The sequence below is a fragment of the Camellia sinensis genome, unplaced genomic scaffold (assembly GCF_055761805.1).
Source record: "Camellia sinensis isolate YWXY unplaced genomic scaffold, ASM5576180v1 Unanchor1, whole genome shotgun sequence".
Classification (NCBI taxonomy): Eukaryota; Viridiplantae; Streptophyta; class Magnoliopsida; order Ericales; family Theaceae; genus Camellia; species Camellia sinensis.
In genome coordinates this window covers 17,148,868-17,172,826 of record NW_028128987.1, presented here as the reverse complement: position 1 = coordinate 17,172,826, position 23,959 = coordinate 17,148,868, and the positions used below count along the sequence as shown (strand labels likewise).

The 23,959-nt window shown below is 39.3% G+C and overlaps 1 protein-coding gene and 1 pseudogene across 3 annotated transcripts in view; both read left to right on the top strand.

The window, feature by feature from the left end:
• Positions 1-7,147, top strand: part of LOC145814016 (gamma-tocopherol methyltransferase, chloroplastic-like) — a 28,096-nt gene extending 20,949 nt beyond the window's left edge. Inside the window, exons 2-6 of one of the 2 annotated variants that reach the window (XM_082910484.1) lie at positions 3,961-4,130; positions 5,751-5,855; positions 5,999-6,202; positions 6,610-6,712; positions 6,803-7,147. In XM_082910484.1, coding sequence (XP_082766610.1) covers positions 3,961-4,130; positions 5,751-5,855; positions 5,999-6,202; positions 6,610-6,708 — 578 coding nt within the window. In that variant the 3' untranslated portion in view covers positions 6,709-6,712; positions 6,803-7,147. Of the gene's footprint in view, positions 1-3,960; positions 4,137-5,750; positions 5,856-5,998; positions 6,203-6,609; positions 6,713-6,802 lie in introns of both variants that reach the window. The other variant, XM_082910483.1, reaches the window with a different exon arrangement.
• Positions 6,854-23,702, top strand: LOC145814017 (gamma-tocopherol methyltransferase, chloroplastic-like; annotated as a pseudogene). The gene is made up of 7 exons (XR_014357480.1): positions 6,854-6,990; positions 9,093-9,135; positions 20,525-20,694; positions 22,315-22,419; positions 22,563-22,766; positions 23,166-23,268; positions 23,358-23,702. The product of XR_014357480.1 is annotated as a gamma-tocopherol methyltransferase, chloroplastic-like (transcript).
• Positions 23,703-23,959: the final 257 nt, after the last annotated feature.

Below are 23,959 nucleotides of genomic sequence, written 5' to 3'. Positions count from 1 at the left end.
ATTGCTTGAGCTAGGAACTGTAAATTTAAGACATAATTATTCCAATGTCCTTCCTAACAACACAAACTTCACATGTCAAAAGTGACATGAGGTTTTGACATCCCTGTGACCCGAGTGAGATAAGTAGATGAAGTGGTTAACAGTGGAGGCTGAATGTGTGTCTTGGTGTCCTCATACATGTCTAGATAATAGGAGAAATCCAAGTTAAAGTTCCTTGGGTCGTGTTGAGCCGTGATAAATGTAGTCTGAATTGCCTTCAACTAGTCTGAATTTGAATTGCAGATCCACTGGTGTGTGATTAATGCTGGCCATAGATGGGTTGTATTGGGGCGGGTCAGAGCTTTGATTCAGACAGTTTGTGCGAACAAAGGAGGCTGTGATGTGAACGATGTAACAACCCACATTTATGTCTTAGTCATGTTCATGAACATTGGTATGATTATGACTCGTTAAGCTTGTATTTGCATGTTTATGACTTGTTTTGCCTAGGTAAGATCCATGCCTTGTTTTGATGTCTATGCGATTTGCCCAAGTGTTGTGTGCATGCTTGTTTCCTTCCTTGGTGTCTCAAGCCTAGGTTATGTTAGCCGAAGTCATACCAAGCCTAGGTCATGTTATGCCTAAATCATTCCAAGCCGAGGTCATCTTCAGTCTAGAAGTATCTTGGAACCCCTTCGTTTGACCTCCACCTTCGCCCTGACATATTGACCGAGATGGCATTATCTAGGCCGAGGTGTGAGTCACCAAGGCCGAGATGTGTATCATCTAGGCCGAGATGTTACCTTTGCACCTGAGCGATCTTGTCCTGGAGTGGTATGACCTAGACCGAGGTGTGGCACATCTAGGCCAAGGTGTGGCACAGCTTAGTCAAGTGTCGTCCTCCCTGGCCGAGGTCATTGTCACCTTAGTTGCCGAAGCCTTGTCCTTAGCCGATGTCACCACTTGCCGGAGTGCCATACCGAGTAGCTTGTTGGATACACTTTGTCATAGTCTTGTCTTGTCAATCTATCACCTTTTTGAGGAGAACCAACCAGCCGTTGCCACGTGTCCGAGCTGAGAGTTAAGTCAGCCAGCAGAGAGAGAAACCCATCATTTGTTCCTATACTTGTTTTGGAGAGGAGAGAGAAGCTATAGAAGAGGGAGAAGAGTTCTTGAGAAAGAGTGGATTTCTAAGCTTGATTCCTTGAGATCGAACCGTTAGATCCGTGTTCTAAGGTTAGATTCTTGATCCGCTCATGATGTTCTTTATGTTTATGTTATTGCATTGCATGATTGAATATGATTTGTAAGCCATGCATTGCTTTGAAGTTCGGTTTTAGAAAGAGAAAATGGCATTCATGTGTTCTTCAAGAAAAGTTTTGATGTTTTGATCCGAAGGCTCATGCCAAGATCCATGATTTTGTGTTTGTTTTCACATGATTTTCAAGCATAGGTACCCAGGTCCATGTTTTCGAACTCATAGCATGAAATCCCAGATTTTTATAATAAAGTTATGATTTTAGCATTCATGTTTTTCATGATCTTCACGTTCATATTCTTTCTGTTCTTTACGGGTGGAAACCCAGATCTCCAGACCTCACTTCCCGAAGTGTAGTCGCCGAGATCACTCTTACCTAGACCTCACACTTAGGCCAAGCATCGTATCTCACCTTGGCCTACCTTGCATGATTACTTACACTCTCAGTTTGTTTTGTGCGCACCTCGGCGTGCAGCTGCATGCCGAAGCCTAGGTAGCCACACCTCGGCCAGGAGGTGTGGGGCCTCGGCAAAGACCTGGTTGGTACCCAGCATGTCTTCCTGACATGTAAAACAGTGTTTTGACTGCCAGCATGTTTTCCCGAGATCATTTGCATGCATGTGAGACCTGTTTTGAGAAGTATGTTTAGTATGCTTTGCCATGTGTTTGTAGGACTTGGACCCTTGCCTTGATCCCGACGTCCCAAGAACTAAGTGAGTGGTATTTCTAATAAAGTTATGTTATAACGTTTTGATAAAGCTTTGACTTGTTTTGATAAAAGTATTTGTTAAGCATGAATGATATCCCCATTTTATGTATCAAGTATATTTAGATGGCAATGTATCAAGTAAGCTTTGTTTTGATGACAATCTTTGAAAGTCCGTACGTGCTAGGGGACTATAAGCATTAGTAGCACATATGTGAAGTCCATACGTGCCAGGGGATTTTAAGCAATTGTGGCACAAGTCCGTACGTGCCAGGGGACTTTAAGCAATTATGGCACAAGTCCGTACGTGCTAGGGGACTTTAAGCATTAGTAGCACACATGTGAAGTCCGTACGTGCTAAGGGACTTTAAGCATTAGTAGCACATATGTGAAGTTCATACGTGCTAGGGGACTATAAGCATTAGTAGCACACATGTGAAGTCCGTACGTGCTAAGAGACTATAAGCATTAGTAGCACACATGTTAAGTATGTAAGTTTTGAAAGACCAAGATTTGGTTGATGAACAAGATTTATCTCATGTTTTATACAAGCTATGATAAGTATGGTTTTGACAATGATATATTATGTATTGTTTTGACAAAGACCTCGGGAATCATTTATTTAACCCCTTTATTACTTATACCATTCACTGAGTATCCAAGCTCACCCTCCCTATGTATATATGTAGGTATCAAGCAAGAAGTCGGCTACGCCGAGATGTGTGTTTTGTATGCATGTTATGTCGGCAGTGAGGATGTCGGCAATCTTGAAGCTTTCGTATTTGAACATGTCGGCTTGAGAAGCCCTTTTGTTAAGATGTAATATGTATTTTTATACTCCATTTATGTATGTATTCAAGTTGTAAAGCTATGTAAAGATGTATGCCATTTCATTTGACTTATGCACTGCTCTTATGGACCACTTGTATTTTAGATTATTGCTTCCGCACTTGTAAGCCCCACAAATTATACTCTGATTGTGTGTGAATTTCGAGAGTTAGCCTTCGGTAATCTCGGATTACCGGCCCTCACGGCACCAAACTACTAGGGGCGGTTTGGGGTCGTGACAAACGATGTAGAGAACAACTTGATGGATTTGATTCAATTCAAGAGAAGAAATTCCCACTGAGGTTGCCACTAGTTTGCGATGGTGATGCACTAGAATGGAAAGAAGAACCAGATGATTACCTCGAAGAGAGAGAGAGAGAGAGAGAGTAGGTTTGAGATGGTGATCCAACATGGTACGAGAAGAACAAAACCCTAAAGACTGAACTACTGCTATATTAAATACTTCTATAACTTAACCAAAATACATTTCTTGTATCCAATTTACAGTAGGTCTTTTATCAAGCTTGTATGGTTTATAGGTGAGCCAATGGAGCAGCCAATTGGGTGGCGGTTTCAGCCAAGTATGGGTTGTTACTTCTGGTCTGGTCTTTCATTTTACCATCCCTGATCATCTGAGAGAGATTTTGGAGCTTGATCTCCCAGGCTGTGAAGTGGGATAGTTTTCTTTTTTAGCGTTGATGTTCCAACTTGCTTTGCTGTTCTGTTTTGGTATTTTCTTTTGTTTTTTTTTTTCCCTCACCTGATGTTGCTTGGACCAAAAAAATAGTAAGAATTTATTATATTGTCAAATATAAAAAACTAAGAATTTCTTAGAAAAATCTAATCCAATGTTTGAACTAATTTATGCCGAAATTAGAATTTGGTCATTCTTGATAGGATTCATTTTGTTCTCATTGTATTTTTCTTCGTTTGTTTCTAGTCATTATGTAGCTTTGTGGCGCTCTACATTATCTGAGTTTGTAAATTCCGTAGGGAAAAGGTTTGGTGAAGTTTAGTGGATGGGAAGTGTTGCTTGTCTCATTATTAGAAGCTCTCTCTCTCTCTCTCTCTCTCTCTCTCGCCGTGTATGTGTATATGTGTTTCTCTCATATGCCTATTTGTGAATGGAGGTTACCTTCTACATGTTTCTTTTCTTTATATTTTAATGTCTCGATGAATTGGTTTGCAGAGAATCCAATGAAGAGACCTAAGAGTATTGTTGATGTTGGATGTGGAATTGGAGGCAGTTCTAGATATCTAGCTAGGAAATATGAGGCCCAATGCCAAGGCATCACCCTGAGCCCCGTCCAAGCCCAAATGGCTGAAGGTCTTGCCACTTCCCAAGGATTAGCCAGCAAGGTTTGTGTGAGCTTTATTATGCTTTCCACTTTCTAGCTGTTTTTTGAAAATGAGCAAGGGAAGGTAATGGAAACCCTTAGTGTACCTAAATTTCAGTTGACCTCAGTCTATGAGATTACGGTATCTCACCTACCTCCATGGAGTATATGTTGTCTGCATCATTTAAATTATTCGTTTTATGAAATCTTACTTACCTCTTGGAGTAGATGTTATCTGCATCATTTAAATTATTCTGTTGAAGTTTGGCTGGTGCATGGGTTTGAAAATTCCATTTGGTCCTAGTTAAGAGTATAGTTTATCATTCTTTCACTTTCTTAGAATAGGAGAAGAAAACTATTGCATGGAATAAGCAATGCTCACCCGAGCCTCAGGGGAGGTTGATATTTTCAAGTATTTCTGTGGGATATCTCTGATTTCCGTGCTACAATTATGACTGAAAATCAACAATCCCATAAGATTTGTCATAGAATGCCGCCTTTGAAAGATAAAATTTAGTTATCTGAACTGTTGTTATCTTGGTGTGGGGGAAAAAATCACTATGACAATTATGATTATTCATTTCATTGCAGGTGCACATATAATCTGTGGTTTAATTGTTCAATCATATTATTATATTGATTTTAGTTTCTCACTGGTTTTTCTTAGACACATCTAATGGAACTCATTGGGCAAATTGTTCCTGTCTCTATTCTATTTTATTTTGGGTGAATTACGCTAACAGTCCTTATAGTTTGGAGCTTATGTCACTTTGGTCCCTGACTTTTTAATTGTGACACATTTGATCTTAAATTTTGAATCTTATTTCAAATAAAGACAATTGAAGATCCCGTTGCTTAATTTCAAGGGCAAAATTATCAATTTGATAAAATATAAACTAATTTGACAAAAATAAATATCAAAAAGTATTTTAAATTTTTAAAAATTATTTTTACCCACTAAAGATAAAATTATGTAAAATTGATAAATCTTTTATATATTTATTTATTTTACCATTTTTTTCTTCCTATTATGTGTTTGGATGATGATCATATAATGGGTGGTCGTTTTTTTTTTCATTAAATGAGTTTCCATTTTTCCAAAAGTCAAATATGGCGACAATTTTGATATCATTATTAAACCAATCAATTAAATCAAAAATTTCAAAACTAAAAACATTTCATATATTAAATATATCGATTACACGTTAAAATCCTAACAATCATCCATTACATGATCATCATCCAATCATATAATAAAAATTAATTTGTTAAAATAAATAAATAAATAAATATCTAAAAGATTTATTAATTTTACATAATTTTGTCTTTGGCGGGTAGAAATAATTTTTAAAAATTCAAATATTTTTTTTTTGACATTTATGTTTGTCAAATTAGTTTATATTTTATCAAATTGATGATTTTACCCTCGAAATTAAGTAATGGTGTATTCAATTGTCCTTATTTAGAACAAGATTCAAAATTTAGAATTAAATGTGTCACAATTGAAAATTGAAGGACCAAAGTGACACGAACCCCAAACTATAGGGACAGTTAGTGCAATTCGTTAATTTATTTTCTTGACTTTTAGACAATAAATGCTAGCCATGGATGATTTTGTGTGACCAAGGGGAGCGATTTGCAGGTTTCCTTCCAAGTTGCAGATGCTCTAAATCAACCATTTCCTGGTGCACAATTTGATCTGGTATGGTCCATGGAGAGTGGAGAACACATGCCTGACAAAGCAAAGGTTCTTTATCTCTCACTCTTACTCCTCTGTTACTATGATCGATACCTCAAATCCAAGTCATCAAACCTAAGTTCTTGATTTTTGTACTGCTTTTATGGGTATTTGATTTTGTTGTCTCACATTATACTCTCTCATACTGATAGTTCGTTAATGAGTTGGCTCGAGTAGCAGCACCTGGAGGTACGATTATAATAGTAACTTGGTGCCATAGGGACCTCTCCCCTTCTGAGGAATCTTTGCGGCCAGATGAGACGGCTCTATTGAAGAAGATTTGTGATGCTTATTATCTTCCGGCCTGGTGCTCTACTTCTGGTTATGTAAAATTACTTCAATCCCTCTCTCTTGAGGTATTAACTTCTTCAGTTGACCAATATTTTATATATATATATATATATATATATTTATCAGCAACAAAAGAAATTTATTAAAAAAGTGAGCAAGTACATGAAGTCCACAAAAATTAAGATAAAAGAAAAACCATGAATCTCATGCTCATAACACTCCGATCTATATAAATTCAAACATGATACTTCTATACATGGTCTTATATATAACTGACTCTCTTATTTTCTGTGTTATCATGTCCTGTCATAATTGGATGTGTCGAAAAATAGTCAACCTAACTCCCTAATAGACTAATTTGAGTATCCAATCAATTTGATTTTTTGACTGCACGACTATTGCTTATATATATATATATATATGTATGTATGTATGCAAGACGACGAATTCGTGACGAACTTTCTCGTTGCAGGATATCAAGGCAGAGGATTGGTCCGAGTATGTTGCCCCATTTTGGCCGGCTGTGATAAGGTCAGCATTGACATGGAACGGCTTCATATCATTGCTGTGAAGTGGTAGGTTGTTTTATGGAATGCATTTGGTATCTTCTTGTTGCCACTTTTTTTGTGCCTTGTTTTACATTCCCGACTGGATAACTTGATCAGGATGGAAAACCATAAAAGGGGCGTTGGTGATGCCATTGATGATCCAAGGATATAGGAAGGGTTTAATCAAGATCGCTATCATCACATGTCGAAAACCTGAATAATTACGAAAGAGATAAAGAAAGATGTGCGACAACGAAGAGGCAAGGAGACCAATCATGGATGTTTTGGCTACCGTTACTCGGGTGGTATGTAATAATTGTAGTCCTATCACTTATTTCTATACTCATCTCTTTGGAACCTCGTAGAGGCCCACCAGATTCTGGTAGACATAAGGTCCGGTTTTGTAGTGAATAAAATTAAGACTTGACCGATCAAAATGAAGCATAGGTGTATTTTTGTTCTTGTTGTGCTAGTAGTTATCTCTCTTCTTGCTGCTCGATTGATCCACTAAGAGATCAACATCTCTCATATATAACTTTTATTTGGTGGTTCCGGAGCACTATGTGATCGTGGCCTAAGCAATAGGGGATATGTTACTATTTTTTTAGAAAAAATAAGAACAAAATTAACATTTGAACATTTTAATTTTATAATTTTTTGCACAGCCAGATACGCTATTTTCTTCTTTCTTAAGCCCATATATATTAAATTCACATATATATATTTGTAACCAAGCCCTAAGCTTTCATTGCAACACCTCCAAATCAACCTCTTTCTTAGGAATTATTGAAATAGCTTCGTTAAATATATTAATCAATCAATGCCATGGCAAATCATGTGAACAGGATGAATGCCTCACAATCAATTGAGAATGGTTGTATTAATTTCATTACCACAGCCTCCAGCTGAATACTAAGGCTCATTGCCATAAAAAGAAAGAGCCTTTAAAATAAGTTACGAATCATTAGACAAGTCACAACAATAAAGCTTTTGTTCCGAAGATGTAATTACCAAGACGACCCTCTCTTCCCTTTTGTTTTATCTTTAGCCTTTTATTTTAGCTTTGAAAAATTAAAATTAGACCTGTGGTAACTTCGCATGTTCTTGCCGTGTCCCATGAAAAAAAATAAAAAAAAATAGACACGTCACATGGTATGTCTCGAATACTTGTTCTAGCATGTCTCTGCCATCTCTGTATCCCAAACGTGTCTGACATGACTACGGTACCTATGTTGAAGTGTCGGTGCTTCATAGTCGATGACAAAGAAAATGAAAAGAACCGAAGAAAAAGCCAAAGAGAAATGGACTGAGTAGAAAAGAGGAATAGATGTAATAGAGAAACCCAACAAGAATGTGTGACCAAAGGAGAATCAGTCGCCATTTCCTTTCTACAAAAAGTAAATTCAGATATATTAGTCTTTTATTGTCCTATTTATAGTAAGGGGAGAATTCTTCCCAATCCACTGTGTGAGTTGGAGGCTTTGTGGGGGTGTAGATATACCATAAAATTATTTAATTTGTTTATTTGTTATTTGTAAATTATTCATAAACAGAATTATATTAATTTAGTAATTATAATTATGTGATTTTATATATAAAAAAAATTGTGGATTATTTTTAAAATTATACTTATCGTCTATTTTTTTAAGATAAATATATATGATGAAATAATGTAGTTATAATTATCTTATCAATCTAATTTTTCTCATAACTAATTTGTACATAGGATTTGAAAAAATGAACAATTCAAATTATCATAATAACGGACTAAAATAATATTAAGATTTGAATTGTTCATTTTTTTAATCAACATTTGAGTCTTAGATCACAGTTTTTGAGTCTTTCTCATTACTCAAATTTTAAAATCACTAAATGATTCACCTAATGATCATTGTTCGAGTTTAGAAAAAATAAATATAAAAATGAAAACAAAAGCAACAATTGTCACATTTTTTTTCAAATACTCCCCCCCAAAAATGCATAGTCAGTCTATACATGCGTAATAAAATTTTCAATAGATTTCATTGTGTACTCACCTTAAACTGGGGGTATGACTCATGAGAGCAGAGGCATTATTCATTCTTCATAGCAGCCGGTTTTAATTAAACAATATTCAAAATATTTTTACAAACATAGTGTACATGAATTTACAGACATAGTTTACATGAATTTACAGAGAATTACCGAACTTCGCATCACAATCAGAAATCGTCAAAACCACAAACAATTAACTAAATTTTCAGCAATTAAAGCAACAATAGGATGAACAAACAATTTCAATGCAAATAACCATAGAGAATTCACAACAATTGGGATTCTTTGTGCTATATAGTATAAATCTGTTGATCAACATTTGATATGTTAAAAAATAAAATCTAATGATTTTAGTTTCCGCTTGAAATTTCAGATTTTGGCTTGGAAGGCTTGCGAAGAAAGCAGAAAGTTTTCAGGTGAGATTCTAATTGCGAACATATTGAGTTTGCTTTGAAATCCTTGACTTGGGTTCATTTCCTTGACCTCGGAGTTCACATACACGCGTCGGTTCCACAATGCCGTGGATAACATTAACAATGCCCTGTGGGGGTGCCTCCAAGTCATCCGGTCCGCGCGGATCAACCGGGGCTTGATTTGCCTTCACGCCCCCGTCAATGTAAAGGTCCAGGTGTTCGGCTGCGACTAACTCTTCCAAGTGTTGCCTCAAAGGCAAACAGTCCTCTGTCCGGTGGCCGCGCTCTCGGTGAAATGTGCAGCGGTACCGTGGATTGAAACCCTTCTGCGCATCGCCTAGCTTAGTAGGAAACCGGACATAATCCTCGTCCCGGATTTCACTAAGTATGCGATAAATTGGAATCTTAATGACCGTGGTGATGCCTGTCCTGGTTTTCAACCTTCTGTTCGCATCAGCTACGTCGTCGCGAGGGTATTCATCGCGGTCATTTCGTCGACCCCTACCCCGGTTCCGACGATTTGAACCCCGGTCAGATTCCTCAGCGCAATCATTTGAACGGTTGATCTCGTGTCCGACCGCGTGCACCTTGCCAGCCGACCTCTTGTCTGTTCCTACCGGAGTTGCCTTCGCGGTAGATACTGCCGCATCATCTTCTACTCAGATGTGCTCGTTGATGCGTTGCATTAATTGGCCCATGGATGTCGGCTGGTGCATAGTAAGCGAGTCCCGCAGTCTATGTCCGACCGAGAGACCACGCTTATACTGCGTGATTGCAAGGTTGACCGGGCAATCCAAGATCTCGTTAAAGGTTTCCCAGTATCTGGAGTTGTATGCCTTGAGCGTGTTGCTCGGCTCCATCTTGACACTGAAAAGGTGGTCAACTTCCTTCGGCGTTTTGGTGTTGGTTTTGAAGCGCGTCACAAAGGCTTCCGCCAACTGATGCCACCTTTCTATGCTCCCCTCCGGCAGCCTCTCAAACCATTTCAAGCCCAGCTCGCCAAAGCTTGACGGGAAGATAAGGCACATAAGGGCGTCATTTCGCCTATGTCCGGCCATGACCTGTCGGAAGTGGCTTACATGCATATAAGGATCGGTTTTCCCGTCGTAGAGCGTGAATTTTGGCTGGTGGAACCCTGTCGGAAGCGGTGTTGTTTCTATTTCTAAGAAGAAAGGAGTAGCGCTCAGCCTCGCCAAGTCTGTGTCTAAAAGGAGGGGCGCAGCGAGGCGGGGTGGAGGCATTCTGACCTTTTCACTGGCGTGAACCCCATAGGATAGCCGCTGGAACGCTGGCACCCTCTGAGCCTCCTGCCGGCGAGCCCGTTCCTTCAAGACTACCCGTAAATCCTCTGAATGAGCGGAATAAGAATACCTCGACGTCGTCGGCGGACGTGAGGGTTGATAGGTGCTATCTTGCGCGCTAGACTTCTCTACGTGCGCGTCGAAATCTCCAACCTTGTAACTTCTGGTGATTGAGATGGACGGAGTACGCCGCTGGCTCTGACTGCCTGAACGACATGGTTGGGTGCGCTCACTGTGGTCCTCCACTCCAGCTACACCCTTCCCTTTGAGATTCCGCTTAAGATCCTCCATCTCCGCCGCCATTTGCCGGATGATGGCGTCTTGGTCCCTTAGCTTGTGTTCCAATCGTCTGACGTGCGATTCTCTTCGCCGCCGGTGACCGTCTGGACTCCGTGAATGACCAAAGCTTCTTCCGCGCTTATCCCACACATCTCTTGAATGTCCTCCTGGGGAAGTCTCCAGGTCCGCCATCGGAGGAATGATGGTGGGATGCCCTTCTCTCCGTCTGCCTGACTCCGGGGTAACTCCGTCGATGGCAGACAACGGAATCTCGTTGTCATTCGCCATGGACGGCGATCAGATGAGCCTGGAAGACAAGGTTTTGTCTGTCAAGTTTCCCACAGACGACGCCAATTGTACGGGAAGCAAATATTTAGGCAAGCCCGTATTCCTTTCTTCCAAGCTCCTGTCTGTCCGATCGACCTGCAAGCACAACGGCGTGAGCTACCCGACGGTGTGTGGCTGGAATACCCCTCCAACGATCAAGTTAGGCACACACAGGGATAGAGAGAGAGAGAGAGAGAGAGGATTGAGTGTTTTGTGTAAGTCTCACCAAATGTTGATCTACCTCAGCATGGGGGCGCAGACTTGCTTAAATACCTTCTCCGCCCTAAATCTACTCCCATTAGTCTCTCAACACGTAGTGTTGCTATCCCATCTGTCAGCACAAATCTTGCTGAACAACACCTAACCATACTGCCAGCCCACTCTACTGGGAGCTCGGCAGCCGGGCTGCAGCTTCTCGGCTATCAACGGCTATACTGCACTTCACACCCAAATGCTCTAATAACCGAGATCCGTAAAAGCCGAGCTTGGGTGCATTCCGGCAAAGCCGAGCTTGAAGTAGGGCATGCCGGTTAACCAAAGGCCTTCATGCCGAGCCACGGGTGCGTGTCTTGCGACCGAGCAACGCACGAACCGTGGAACCCTGTGAGGCTGTGGACATCTCAGTCGAACCCTCACTTGACCGGCTTCCGTACCAAGTCCGAGTAGCTCGGTTCCACACGCCCTTTGCCATTACCGAGCGAAAATCCCTTCTGGATAGGCCCAGGCCACCGCGGCCCAAAATGTGTTCGGCCCACAATTTGTCCGGTCATTACCGCGGCCCAATCCAGATCATAAATCTCCCTCTCAATAATCTTTTGTCTTCTTTTCTTTTTCTCTCCAGATTTATATGCTCATTTCATTTCTTTTCCCTCCTTGTTCCTAAACAGAGTGAGTGAAATTATTTCTCTTAAAATTAATATTTCCAAAGTCGATAATTTGGGAGAGAAAAGAAATGGGTAATTGTTAACGTATTATAATTATTGGGTTAGACTTTGAACCTGAGAAAAATTGAGGGGTTCGTGGGCTCACCATTGGTCCATTTTGATAATTTAAATCGTTTATTTTGTAGGCCTCGAGTGTATATCATTTATGAAAAAAATTAAATCGATTTGATAATCGTAATCCATTCATTTTATCACATTTATCTTTGAAAAAATTGACGACGACAAATATGTTTTTCAAATTAAACCATCCAAAAAAAAATGGTAAAATAAAAAAAAAGTTATGATGGATTCACTTAATTTTTTTTATGGATGATATTGTCAGTATATATTAGTATATATATTAGCTGTCAAACCTTTAATAATGTACCTTTAATAATGTTGTTTGGTTTGTACTTCTACTTTCGGTTGTAATTGTTCTCCCTCTCCTCTATAAAGGAGAGAGCCCAACATAACATTCAATACAAATTTAATATATCAATTCAATATACAATGCTCTCTATTTGTCTATACAATATTTAACATGGTATCAGAGCTAGGTTAAGAACCTAGTAATTTCGCTTCACCGGAGGGTGGCAGCCTCGCCTTAGCCGCCCGCCGGACCTCTGCACATACCTTCACTCCGTTGCCACAAATTCCATAACTGAACTGAACTCTTGTCTCTCTGAAGGAATAATCAACACCTTCACACCAGTGAGGCCGTGGATATGGATCACAGGTCCGTCTATGTTGTAGCTTTTATCTGCATTGTCGTCGCCCGCGTTGGAGGTCAATCTCCGGCCACACCTCCTGTGGTGTCCGCTTCGCCGGTTTCAGCTCTACCACCGGCCACTCCCCCTCCGGCTACTCCACCACCAGCTACTCCACCGCCGTGCTCTCCATGCTGGTCTCCGCCACAACATCCGGCTCGTGGCTAACGTGGAATCAGCGGCCCTCGACGATGTTCTGGCGCACGTCGTAGCCGTCTTGAAAGCAGTGACCAAGCTCGCGCAACCCGTCGATGTGGCCGAGAAAGGCGGCGTATGCGCATAGAGCAACTCCAGCGCGAAGGTCCTTGTTGGTCTTAGAACCACCACTGCCGTTCAACTTGTGTTAACCTTTTTCTCTCAAATAATACTTAGCCACTCTATTACCCACTTGTGTTAACTTTTTGTTTAATACTCAGCCACTTTATTTTCCACTTGTGTTCACCTTTTTCTCTCAAATATATCTTTATTACCCATTGCCCCACTTTCTTTATTTTATTTTACATCCTTGTTTGCACCACAACCCACTCTTTCGCTCAAACAGCTTTTTCTCTCTCCCTTTACTCATCCACCCACCCACTACCCATTCTCATCATCATTCTTTTATTTTATTTTTGTGTGTGCCTCCCTTAGCTAAAAAACCAACACATGCTGTCTCTTCTTTGTCCTCCACCCCGAGGGCCAATACATAAAATATTCATCCAGCTTGTGCCACCCACCTCTCATCATATCTTCATATTTGTTTACCACTTTGTTTATTTTCTTTTATCTTTCTTAAAAAAAAAAATTAAATAAAAATCCTTCACCACCAACTCGTTTTCATTCCACACAAACACCAAAACAACAACAACAAAAAAAAAAAAAAAAAAAAAAAGGACAACAACAACACCACCACCAACCCACAACCACCACAAAAAGCCGACCTCACTTCCTCACCTCCGTCCCCGGTCTCTTCCTTTTGCCTTCCTCTTGGGCGACTCTGGCTGGCTCTGCCTCAGTGCTTCCCACGCCGCCGAGCGAGTTGCCTCCCCGCTGCTCCTCAAATGCAGCATATGGCGGCCCTTCGAATCGGAACATAACGGTGGCCTTCCGTTTCAGCTCTTTGTTTTCCACTTTCAGCACACATATCTCTGCTCGCGCATCCTTATACATGCGCTGGAGCAGAGCCAGTTGGGCATTTAACTGCTGTACCTCACTTGTTCTATTTTGAAGCCGGTGAGACAAGTTCGTGACCGCCGTCATGGTCTCCACACATGACTTCAACGTATAATGGTTAGCCTCAATATCCGATTGAGCTGCCATTATTTGTTCTACTGACAGCATCGGAAAGTTCAACAGAGCAAACACAGGGACGCTTGGTCCAGGGGCGTTTGGTCGCGATTCAAGGGCGGTCAAACCAGTTCTCTCTATTGTGGCCTCATTCAAGTCTGGAAAAAGGGTGAGAGGACCACGGGAAGAAGATGCCACATCAGAGGTAGTACAAGCAGGGGGTTGCTGAGTGTTTCAGTTTCAGAGAAACAGAGTGTTTCAGAGAAGCAGAGATTTCAGACTGGTAATGTCAGAAAAGGTTGGTTGCAGAGTGTTTGAGAACGAAGAAGGGTTGGTTGCAGAGTGTTTGAGAACGAAGAGGTTTTAGCTGGTTTGTTTTGCACAGCCTCAGCCTCAGCCTCAGCCTCAGCCTCGGTTATATAGACAATGCAACTTTTGAAACGACAAACCGGGCGCGCAAGCCAAGGCAGACACGCGCATCGCGTGCCGTTCGACGTCACAGTGTCAGGCACGCTTTTTGATGTATTGGGCGTGCCTTTTGAGGGCTCGATATATATATATATATATATATATATGTATATCTTTAGGCAACCTATATATACATGAACATACAGTGTATTCTCCAACGGTCTGACACGACCACACAATGTCTGTTACATCGGTCCGGCATGACCCTGTAAACTATCCCGACATTGATTTCGGTTAGCTTTTCCAACGGTCTGACACGATCACACAGTATTTGCTACATCGGTCTAGCATGACCTCGTAAACTGTTCCGACATTGATTCTGGTTAGCTCCTGCAACGGTCCGACACGACCACACAGTGTCTTCAACAACGGTCTGACACGACCATACAGTGTCCTCTACAGCGGTCCGACACGACCATATAGTGTCTCTTATCCTCTTTTATCTTTAGTTTATTTTCACGTTTTGTTACTCTCTCCAAACTCAAGTTGGTTAATGTTTATCCTCCTTGAGTTTGAGGGGGGCTGTTAGTATATATTAGTATATATATTAGCTGTCAAACCTTTAATAATGTTGTTTGGTTTGTGCTTCTACTTTCGGTTTGTAATTGTTCTCCCTCTCCTCTATAAAGGAGAGAGCTCAACATAACATTCAATACAGATTTAATATATCAATTCAATATACAATGCTCTCTATTTGTCTATACAATATTTAACAGATATAAATTTAAGATCCTACAAAATGAACGTTTCGGATCATCAAATCAAGACCATTGGCGAGTCCCACTGGCCCCTCAAGTTCTAAACTTGAGAGAAGCACAATCTTAATTTATAATATCAAAATTGTATGGAAACTAAAACATAAAAATTTATTTTGGTAATATAACCTGTAGCAGTTTGGTTTCATTTCCTTTATGTGGGCTATCCAAATAAGATAGGAATACCTTTTATTTTATTTTCCCTTCGATAAAACTATTATTTTCTCCTCTTCTCTCTCTCTCTCTCTCTCTCTCTCTCTCTTAAATCAACAAATAATTTATTATTCCCAAACAGATTGTAAATTAGGTACTACAATCTTTTAAGTACTTGAATATAGAAATTTTAGGCTGATTTGTGGTGGTTCTAATGAAGAAATTTAACCTTGTTCAAAAAAAAAAAAAAGAAAAAAGAAAAAGAAAAAATTTAACAATAGTCTGGGTCTTTTTATCTCGATTTGTTCCCAAGTTTCACGTGGTCAATAACTTGCTTATTTCTTCATTACGCATCAGTGAGTCATCCTTCTGTTTATTAATCCTTTTAGAAAACATTTTTGGCTTTTCTGTTTTAATTGAGTCATGTGAGCACTGGCTGTGCTGCTGGTATTTTCCTTGCCAAAGAGCAGATGGTGGAGTTGTTGACTGCTATGTGCTATGGTAAAGTATTGTTAAGGGCTATGATTGGAAAAATAAATTGAGCAGACAGACAGAAAGATAAAGAGGGAGAGAAATTTTTTACATGTCTTGATGTCACTACAACTGTGGAAGGCAATGAGCTGGTGACTACTTGATCAGGACAATGATGACATGAGAACAAAAGGATAGGGGAGAGGGAGAGAGAGAGAGAGAATTTTTAGGACATGATTATTTATTTAATTAAAAAGCATAAAAGAGGGGAGCTGGCAAAAAACTGGTTTCTCACTAACCTCCTCATCAAATTTTTGTGTTCCAAACATCTGTTATGCTAGCTGTTGGATTTTTTTTTCCTTCTCTCTGTTCACATTTTTTTTTGTCTATTCAAAATTTTGTAATGCGCACATGTAATGCACTCTAATAATAGCAAACAAGGTCATAGACAAAGAAGTGGATGAAGATGGAAGAACTGACTATAGAAGAACCATTTGCAGCAAAAATAATAACAGGAGAAGAGGAAGAAACATAATTACTTAGAGTGGATAAGTTAGGTGTCTTGTAATGAGAGGAGTCAGAATCTAATATCCATGCAGTGGGTTAGGGACCAGATGCATAGGAACCTTGCAAACCTGGATGTATAGAGGACATTGTAGAAACAAAGGACGGAGTTAAGGAAAAAGATACAAGCATAGGCTGTAACTGCTCAATCAGAGGCTGCACTGAGGAAGGTGAAACATTGCTTGAGCTAGGAGCTGTAAATTTAAGACATATAATTATTCCAATGTCCTTCCTAACAACACAAACTTCACATGTCAAAAGTGACATGAGGTTTTGACATCCCTGTGACCCGAGTGAGATAAGTAGATGAAGTGGTTAACAGTGGAGGCTGAATGTGTGTCTTGGTGTCCTCATACATGTCTAGATAATAGGAGAAATCCAAGTTAAAGTTCCTTGGGTCGTGTTGAGCCGTGACAAATGTAGTCTGAATTGCCTTCAACTAGTCTGAATTTGAATTGCAGATCCACTGGTGTGTGATTAATGCTGGCCATAGATGGGTTGTATTGGGGCGGGTCAGAGCTTTGATTCAGACAGTTTGTGCGAACAAAGGAGGCTGTGATGTGAACGATGTAACAACCCACATTTATGTCTTAGTCATGTTCATGAACATTGGTATGATTATGACTCGTTAAGCTTGTATTTGCATGTTTATGACTTGTTTTGCCTAGGTAAGATCCATGCCTTGTTTTGATGTCTATGCGATTTGCCTAAGTGTTGTGTGCATGCTTGTTTCCTTCCTTGGTGTCTCAAGCCTAGGTTATGTTAGCCGAAGTCATACCAAGCCTAGGTCATGTTACGCCTAAATCATTCCAAGCCGAGGTCATCTTCAGTCTAGAAGTATCTTGGAACCCCTTCGTTTGACCTCCACCTTCGCCCTGACATATTGACCGAGATGGCATTATCTAGGCTGAGGTGTGAGTCACCAAGGCCGAGATGTGTATCATCTAGGCCGAGATGTTACCTTTGCACCTGAGCGATCTTGTCCTGGAGTGGTATGACCTAGACCGAGGTGTGGCACATCTAGGCCAAGGTGTGGCACAGCTTAGTCAAGTGTCGTCCTCCCTGGCCGAGGTCATTGTCACCTTAGTTGCCGAAGCCTTGTCCTTAGCCGATGTCACCACTTGCCGGAGTGCCATACCGAGTAGCTTGTTGGATACACTTTGTCATAGTCTTGTCTTGTCAATCTATCACCTTTTTGAGGAGAACCAACCAGCCGTTGCCACGTGTCCGAGCTGAGAGTTAAGTCAGCCGGCAGAGAGAGAAACCCATCATTTGTTCCTATACTTGTTTTGGAGAGGAGAGAGAAGCTCTAGAAGAGGGAGAAGAGTTCTTGAGAGAGAGTGGATTTCTAAGCTTGATTCCTTGAGATCGAACCGTTAGATCCGTGTTCTAAGGTTAGATTCTTGATCCGCTCATGCTGTTCTTTATGTTTATGTTATTGCATTGCATGATTGAATATGATTTGTAAGCCATGCATTGCTTTGAAGTTCGGTTTTAGAAAGAGAAAATGGCATTCATGTGTTCTTCAAGAAAAGTCATGTTTTGATCCGAAGGCTCATGCCAAGATCCATGATTTTGTGTTTGTTTTCACATGATTTTCAAGCATGGGTACCCAGGTCCATGTTTTCGAACTCATAGCATGAAATCCCAGATTTTTATAATAAAGTTATGATTTTAGCATTCATGTTTTTCATGATCTTCACGTTCATATTCTTCCTGTTCTTTACGGGTGGAAACCCAGATCTCCAGACCTCACTTCCCGAAGTGTAGTCGCCGAGATCACTCTTACCTAGACCTCACACTTAGGCCAAGCATCGTATCTCACCTTGGCCTACCTTGCATGATCACTTACACTCTCAGTTTGTTTTGTGCGCACCTCGGCGTGCAGCTGCATGCCGAAGCCTAGGTAGCCACACCTCGGCCAGGAGGTGTGGGGCCTCGGCAAAGACCTGGTTGGTACCCAGCATGTCTTCCTGACATGTAAAACAGTGTTTTGACTGCCAGCATGTTTTCCCGAGATCATTTGCATGCATGTGAGACCTGTTTTGAGAAGTATGTTTAGTATGCTTTGCCATGTGTTTGTAGGACTTGGACCCTTGCCTTGATCCCGACGTCCCAAGAACTAAGTGAGTGGTATTTCTAATAAAGTTATGTTATAACGTATTGATAAAGCTTTGACTTGTTTTGATAAAAGTATTTGTTAAGCATGAATGATATCCCCATTTTATGTATCAAGTATATTTGGATGGCAATGTATCAAGTAAGCTTTGTTTTGATGACAATCTTTGAAAGTCCATACGTGCTAGGGGACTATAAGCATTAGTAGCACATATGTGAAGTCCATACGTGCCAGGGGACTTTAAGCAATTGTGACACAAGTCCGTACGTGCCAGGGGACTTTAAGCAATTGTGGCACAAGTCCGTACGTGCTAGGGGACTTTAAGCATTAGTAGCACACATGTGAAGTCCGTACGTGCTAAGGGACTTTAAGCATTAGTAGCACATATGTGAAGTTCATACGTGCTAGGGGACTATAAGCATTAGTAGCACACATGTGAAGTCCGTACGTGCTAAGAGACTATAAGCATTAGTAGCACACATGTTAAGTATGTAAGTTTTGAAAGACCAAGATTTGGTTGATGAACAAGATTTATCTCATGTTTTATACAAGCTATGATAAGTATGGTTTTGACAATGATATATTATGTATTGTTTTGACAAAGACCTCGGGAATAATTCATTTAACCCCTTTATTACTTATACCATTCACTGAGTATCCAAGCTCACCCTCCCTATATATATATGTAGGTATCAAGCAAGAAGTCGGCTACGCCGAGATGTGTGTTTTGTATGCATGTTATGTCGGCAGTGAGGATGTCGGCAATCTTGAAGCTTTCGTATTTGAACATGTCGGCTTGAGAAGCCCTTTTGTTAAGATGTAATATGTATTTTTATACTTTATTTCTATATGTATTCAAGTTGTAAAGCTATGTAAAGATGTATGCCATTTCATTTGACTTATGCACTGCTCTTATGGACCACTTGTATTTTAGATTATTGCTTCCGCACTTGTAAGCCCCATAAATTATACTCTGATTGTGTGTGAATTTCGAGAGTTGGCTTTCGGTAATCTCGGATTACCGGCCCTCACGGCACCAAACTACTAGGGGCGGTTTGGGGTCGTGACAAACGATGTAGAGAACAACTTGATGGATTTGATTCAATTCAAGAGAAGAAATTCCCACTGAGGTTGCCACTAGTTTGCGATGGTGATGCACTAGAATGGAAGAAGAACCAGATGATTACCTCGAAGAGAGAGAGAGAGAGAGTAGGTTTGAGATGGTGATCCAACATGGTACGAGAAGAACAAAACCCTAAAGACTGAACTACTGCTATATTAAATACTTCTATAACTTAACCAAAATACATTTCTTGTATCCAATTTACAGTAGGTCTTTTATCAAGCTTGTATGGTTTATAGGTGAGCCAATGGAGCAGCCAATTGGGTGGCGGTTTCAGCCAAGTATGGGTTGTTACTTCTTGTCTGGTCTTTCATTTTACCATCCCTGATCATCTGAGAGAGATTTTGGAGCTTGATCTCCCAGGCTGTGAAGTGGGATAGTTTTCTTTTTTAGCGTTGATGTTCCAACTTGCTTTGCTGTTCTGTTTTGGTATTTTCTTTTGTTTTTTTTTCCCCTCACCTGATGTTGCTTGGACCAAAAAAATAGTAAGAATTTATTATATTGTCAAATATAAAAAACTAAGAATTTCTTAGAAAAATCTAATCCAATGTTTGAACTAATTTATGCCGAAATTAGAATTTGGTCATTCTTGATAGGATTCATTTTGTTCTCATTGTATTTTTCTTCGTTTGTTTCTAGTCATTATGTAGCTTTGTGGCGCTCTACATTATCTGAGTTTGTAAATTCCGTAGGGAAAAGGTTTGGTGAAGTTTAGTGGATGGGAAGTGTTGCTTGTCTCATTATTAGAAGCTCTCTCTCTCTCTCTCGCCGTGTATGTGTATATGTGTTTCTCTCATATGCCTATTTGTGAATGGAGGTTACCTTCTACATGTTTCTTTTCTTTATATTTTAATGTCTCGATGAATTGGTTTGCAGAGAATCCAATGAAGAGACCTAAGAGTATTGTTGATGTTGGATGTGGAATTGGAGGCAGTTCTAGATATCTAGCTAGGAAATATGAGGCCCAATGCCAAGGCATCACCCTGAGCCCCGTCCAAGCCCAAATGGCTGAAGGTCTTGCCACTTCCCAAGGATTAGCCAGCAAGGTTTGTGTGAGCTTTATTATGCTTTCCACTTTCTAGCTGTTTTTTGAAAATGAGCAAGGGAAGGTAATGGAAACCCTTAGTGTACCTAAATTTCAGTTGACCTCAGTCTATGAGATTACGGTATCTCACCTACCTCCATGGAGTATATGTTGTCTGCATCATTTAAATTATTCGTTTTATGAAATCTTACTTACCTCTTGGAGTAGATGTTATCTGCATCATTTAAATTATTCTGTTGAAGTTTGGCTGGTGCATGGGTTTGAAAATTCCATTTGGTCCTAGTTAAGAGTATAGTTTATCATTCTTTCACTTTCTTAGAATAGGAGAAGAAAACTATTGCATGGAATAAGCAATGCTCACCCGAGCCTCAGGGGAGGTTGATATTTTCAAGTATTTCTGTGGGATATCTCTGATTTCCGTGCTACAATTATGACTGAAAATCAACAATCCCATAAGATTTGTCATAGAATGCCGCCTTTGAAAGATAAAATTTAGTTATCTGAACTGTTGTTATCTTGGTGTGGGGGAAAAAATCAATATGCCAATTATGATTATTCATTTCATTGCAGGTGCACATATAATCTGTGGTTTAATTGTTCAATCATATTATTATATTGATTTTAGATCCTCACTGGTTTTTCTTAGACACATCTGATGGAACTCATTGGGCAAATTGTTCCTGTCTCTATTCTATTTTATTTTGGGTGAATTACGCTAACAGTCCTTATAGTTTGGAGCTTATGTCACTTTGGTCCCTGATTTTTTAATTGTGACACATTTGATCTTAAATTTTGAATCTTATTTCAAATAAAGACAATTGAAGATCCCGTTGCTTAATTTCAAGGGCAAAATCATCAATTTGATAAAATATAAACTAATTTGACAAAAATAAATATCAAAAAGTATTTTAAATTTTTAAAAATTATTTTTACCCACTAAAGATAAAATTATGTAAAATTGATAAATCTTTTATATATTTATTTATTTTACCATTTTTTTCTTCCTATTATGTGTTTGGATGATGATCATATAATGGGTGGTCGTTTTTATTTTCATTAAATGAGTTTCCATTTTTGCAAAAGTCAAATATGGCGACAATTTTGATATCATTATTAAACCAATCAATTAAATCAAAAATTTCAAAACTAAAAATATTTCATATATTAAATATATCGATTACACGTTAAAATCCTAACAATCATCCATTATATGATCATCATCCAATCATATAATAAAAATTAATTTGTTAAAATAAATAAATAAATAAATATCTAAAAGATTTATTAATTTTACATAATTTTGTCTTTGGCGGGTAGAAATAATTTTTAAAAATTCAAAATTTTTTTTTTTGACATTTATGTTTGTCAAATTAGTTTATATTTTATCAAATTGATGATTTTACCCTTGAAATTAAGTAATGGTGTATTCAATTGTCCTTATTTAGAACAAGATTCAAAATTTAGAATTAAATGTGTCACAGTTGAAAATTGAAGGACCAAAGTGACACGAGCCCCAAACTATAGGGACCGTTAGTGCAATTCGCTAATTTATTTTCTTGACTTTTAGACAATAAATGCTAGCCATGGATGATTTTGTGTGACCAAGGGGAGCGATTTGCAGGTTTCCTTCCAAGTTGCAGATGCTCTAAATCAACCATTTCCTGGTGCACAATTTGATCTGGTATGGTCCATGGAGAGTGGAGAACACATGCCTGACAAAGCAAAGGTTCTTTATCTCTCACTCTTACTCCTCTGTTACTATGATCGATACCTCAAATCCAAGTCATCAAACCTAAGTTCTTGATTTTTGTACTGCTTTTATGGGTATTTGATTTTGTTGTCTCACATTATACTCTCTCATACTAATAGTTCGTTAATGAGCTGGCTCGAGTAGCAGCACCTGGAGGTACGATTATAATAGTAACTTGGTGCCATAGGGACCTCTCCCCTTCTGAGGAATCTTTGCGGCCAGATGAAACGGCTCTATTGAAGAAGATTTGTGACGCTTATTATCTTCCGGCTTGGTGTTCTACTTCTGATTATGTAAAATTACTTCAATCCTTCTCTCTTGAGGTATTAACTTCTTCAGTTGACCAATATTTTATATATATATATATATATATTTTTCAGCAACAAAAGAAATTTATTAAAAAAGTGAGCAAGTACATGAAGTCCACAAAAATTAAGATAAAAGAAAAACCATGAATCTCATGCTCATAACACTCCAATCTTTATAAATTCAAACATGATACTTCTATACATGGTCTTATATATAACTGACTCTCTTATTTTCTGTGTTATCATGTCCTGTCATAATTGGATATGTGTCGAAAAATAGTCAACCTAACTCCCTAATAGACTAATTTGAGTATCCAATCAATTTGATTTTTTGACTGCATGGCTATTGCTTATATATATATATATATGTATGTATGCAAGATGACGAATTCGTGACAAACTTTCTCGTTGCAGGATATCAAGGCAGAGGATTGGTCCGAGTATGTTGCCCCATTTTGGCCGGCTGTGATAAGGTCAGCATTGACATGGAACGGCTTCATATCATTGCTGCGAAGTGGTAGGTTGTTTTATGGAATGCATTTGGTATCTTCTTGTTGCCACTTTTTTGTGCCTTGTTTTACATTCCTGACTGGATAACTTGATCAGGATGGAAAACCATAAAGGGGGCGTTGGTGATGCCATTGATGATCCAAGGATATAGGAAGGGTTTAATCAAGTTCGCTATCATCACATGTCGAAAACCTGAATAATTACGAAAGAGATAAAGAAAGATGTGCGACAACGAAGAGGCAAGGAGACGAATCATGGATGTTTTGGCTACCGTTACTCGGGTGGTATGTAATAATTGTAGTCCTATCACTTATTTCTATACTCATCTCTTTGGAACCTCGTAGAGGCCCACCAGATTCTGGTAGACATAAGGTCCGGTTTTGTAGTGAATAAAATTAAGACTTGACCGATCAAAATGAAGCATAGGTGTATTTTTGTTCTTGTTGTGCTAGTAGTTATCTCTCTTCTTGCTGCTCGATTGATCCACTAAGAGATCAACATCTCTCATTTATAAGTTTTATTTGGTGGTTCCGGAGCACTATGTGATCGTGTCCTAAGCAATAGGGGATATGTTACTATTTTTTTAGAAAAAATAAGAACAAAATTAGCATTTGAACATTTTAATTTTATAATTTTTTGCACAGCCATATACGCTATTTTCTTCTTTCTTAAGCCCATATATATTAAATTCACACATA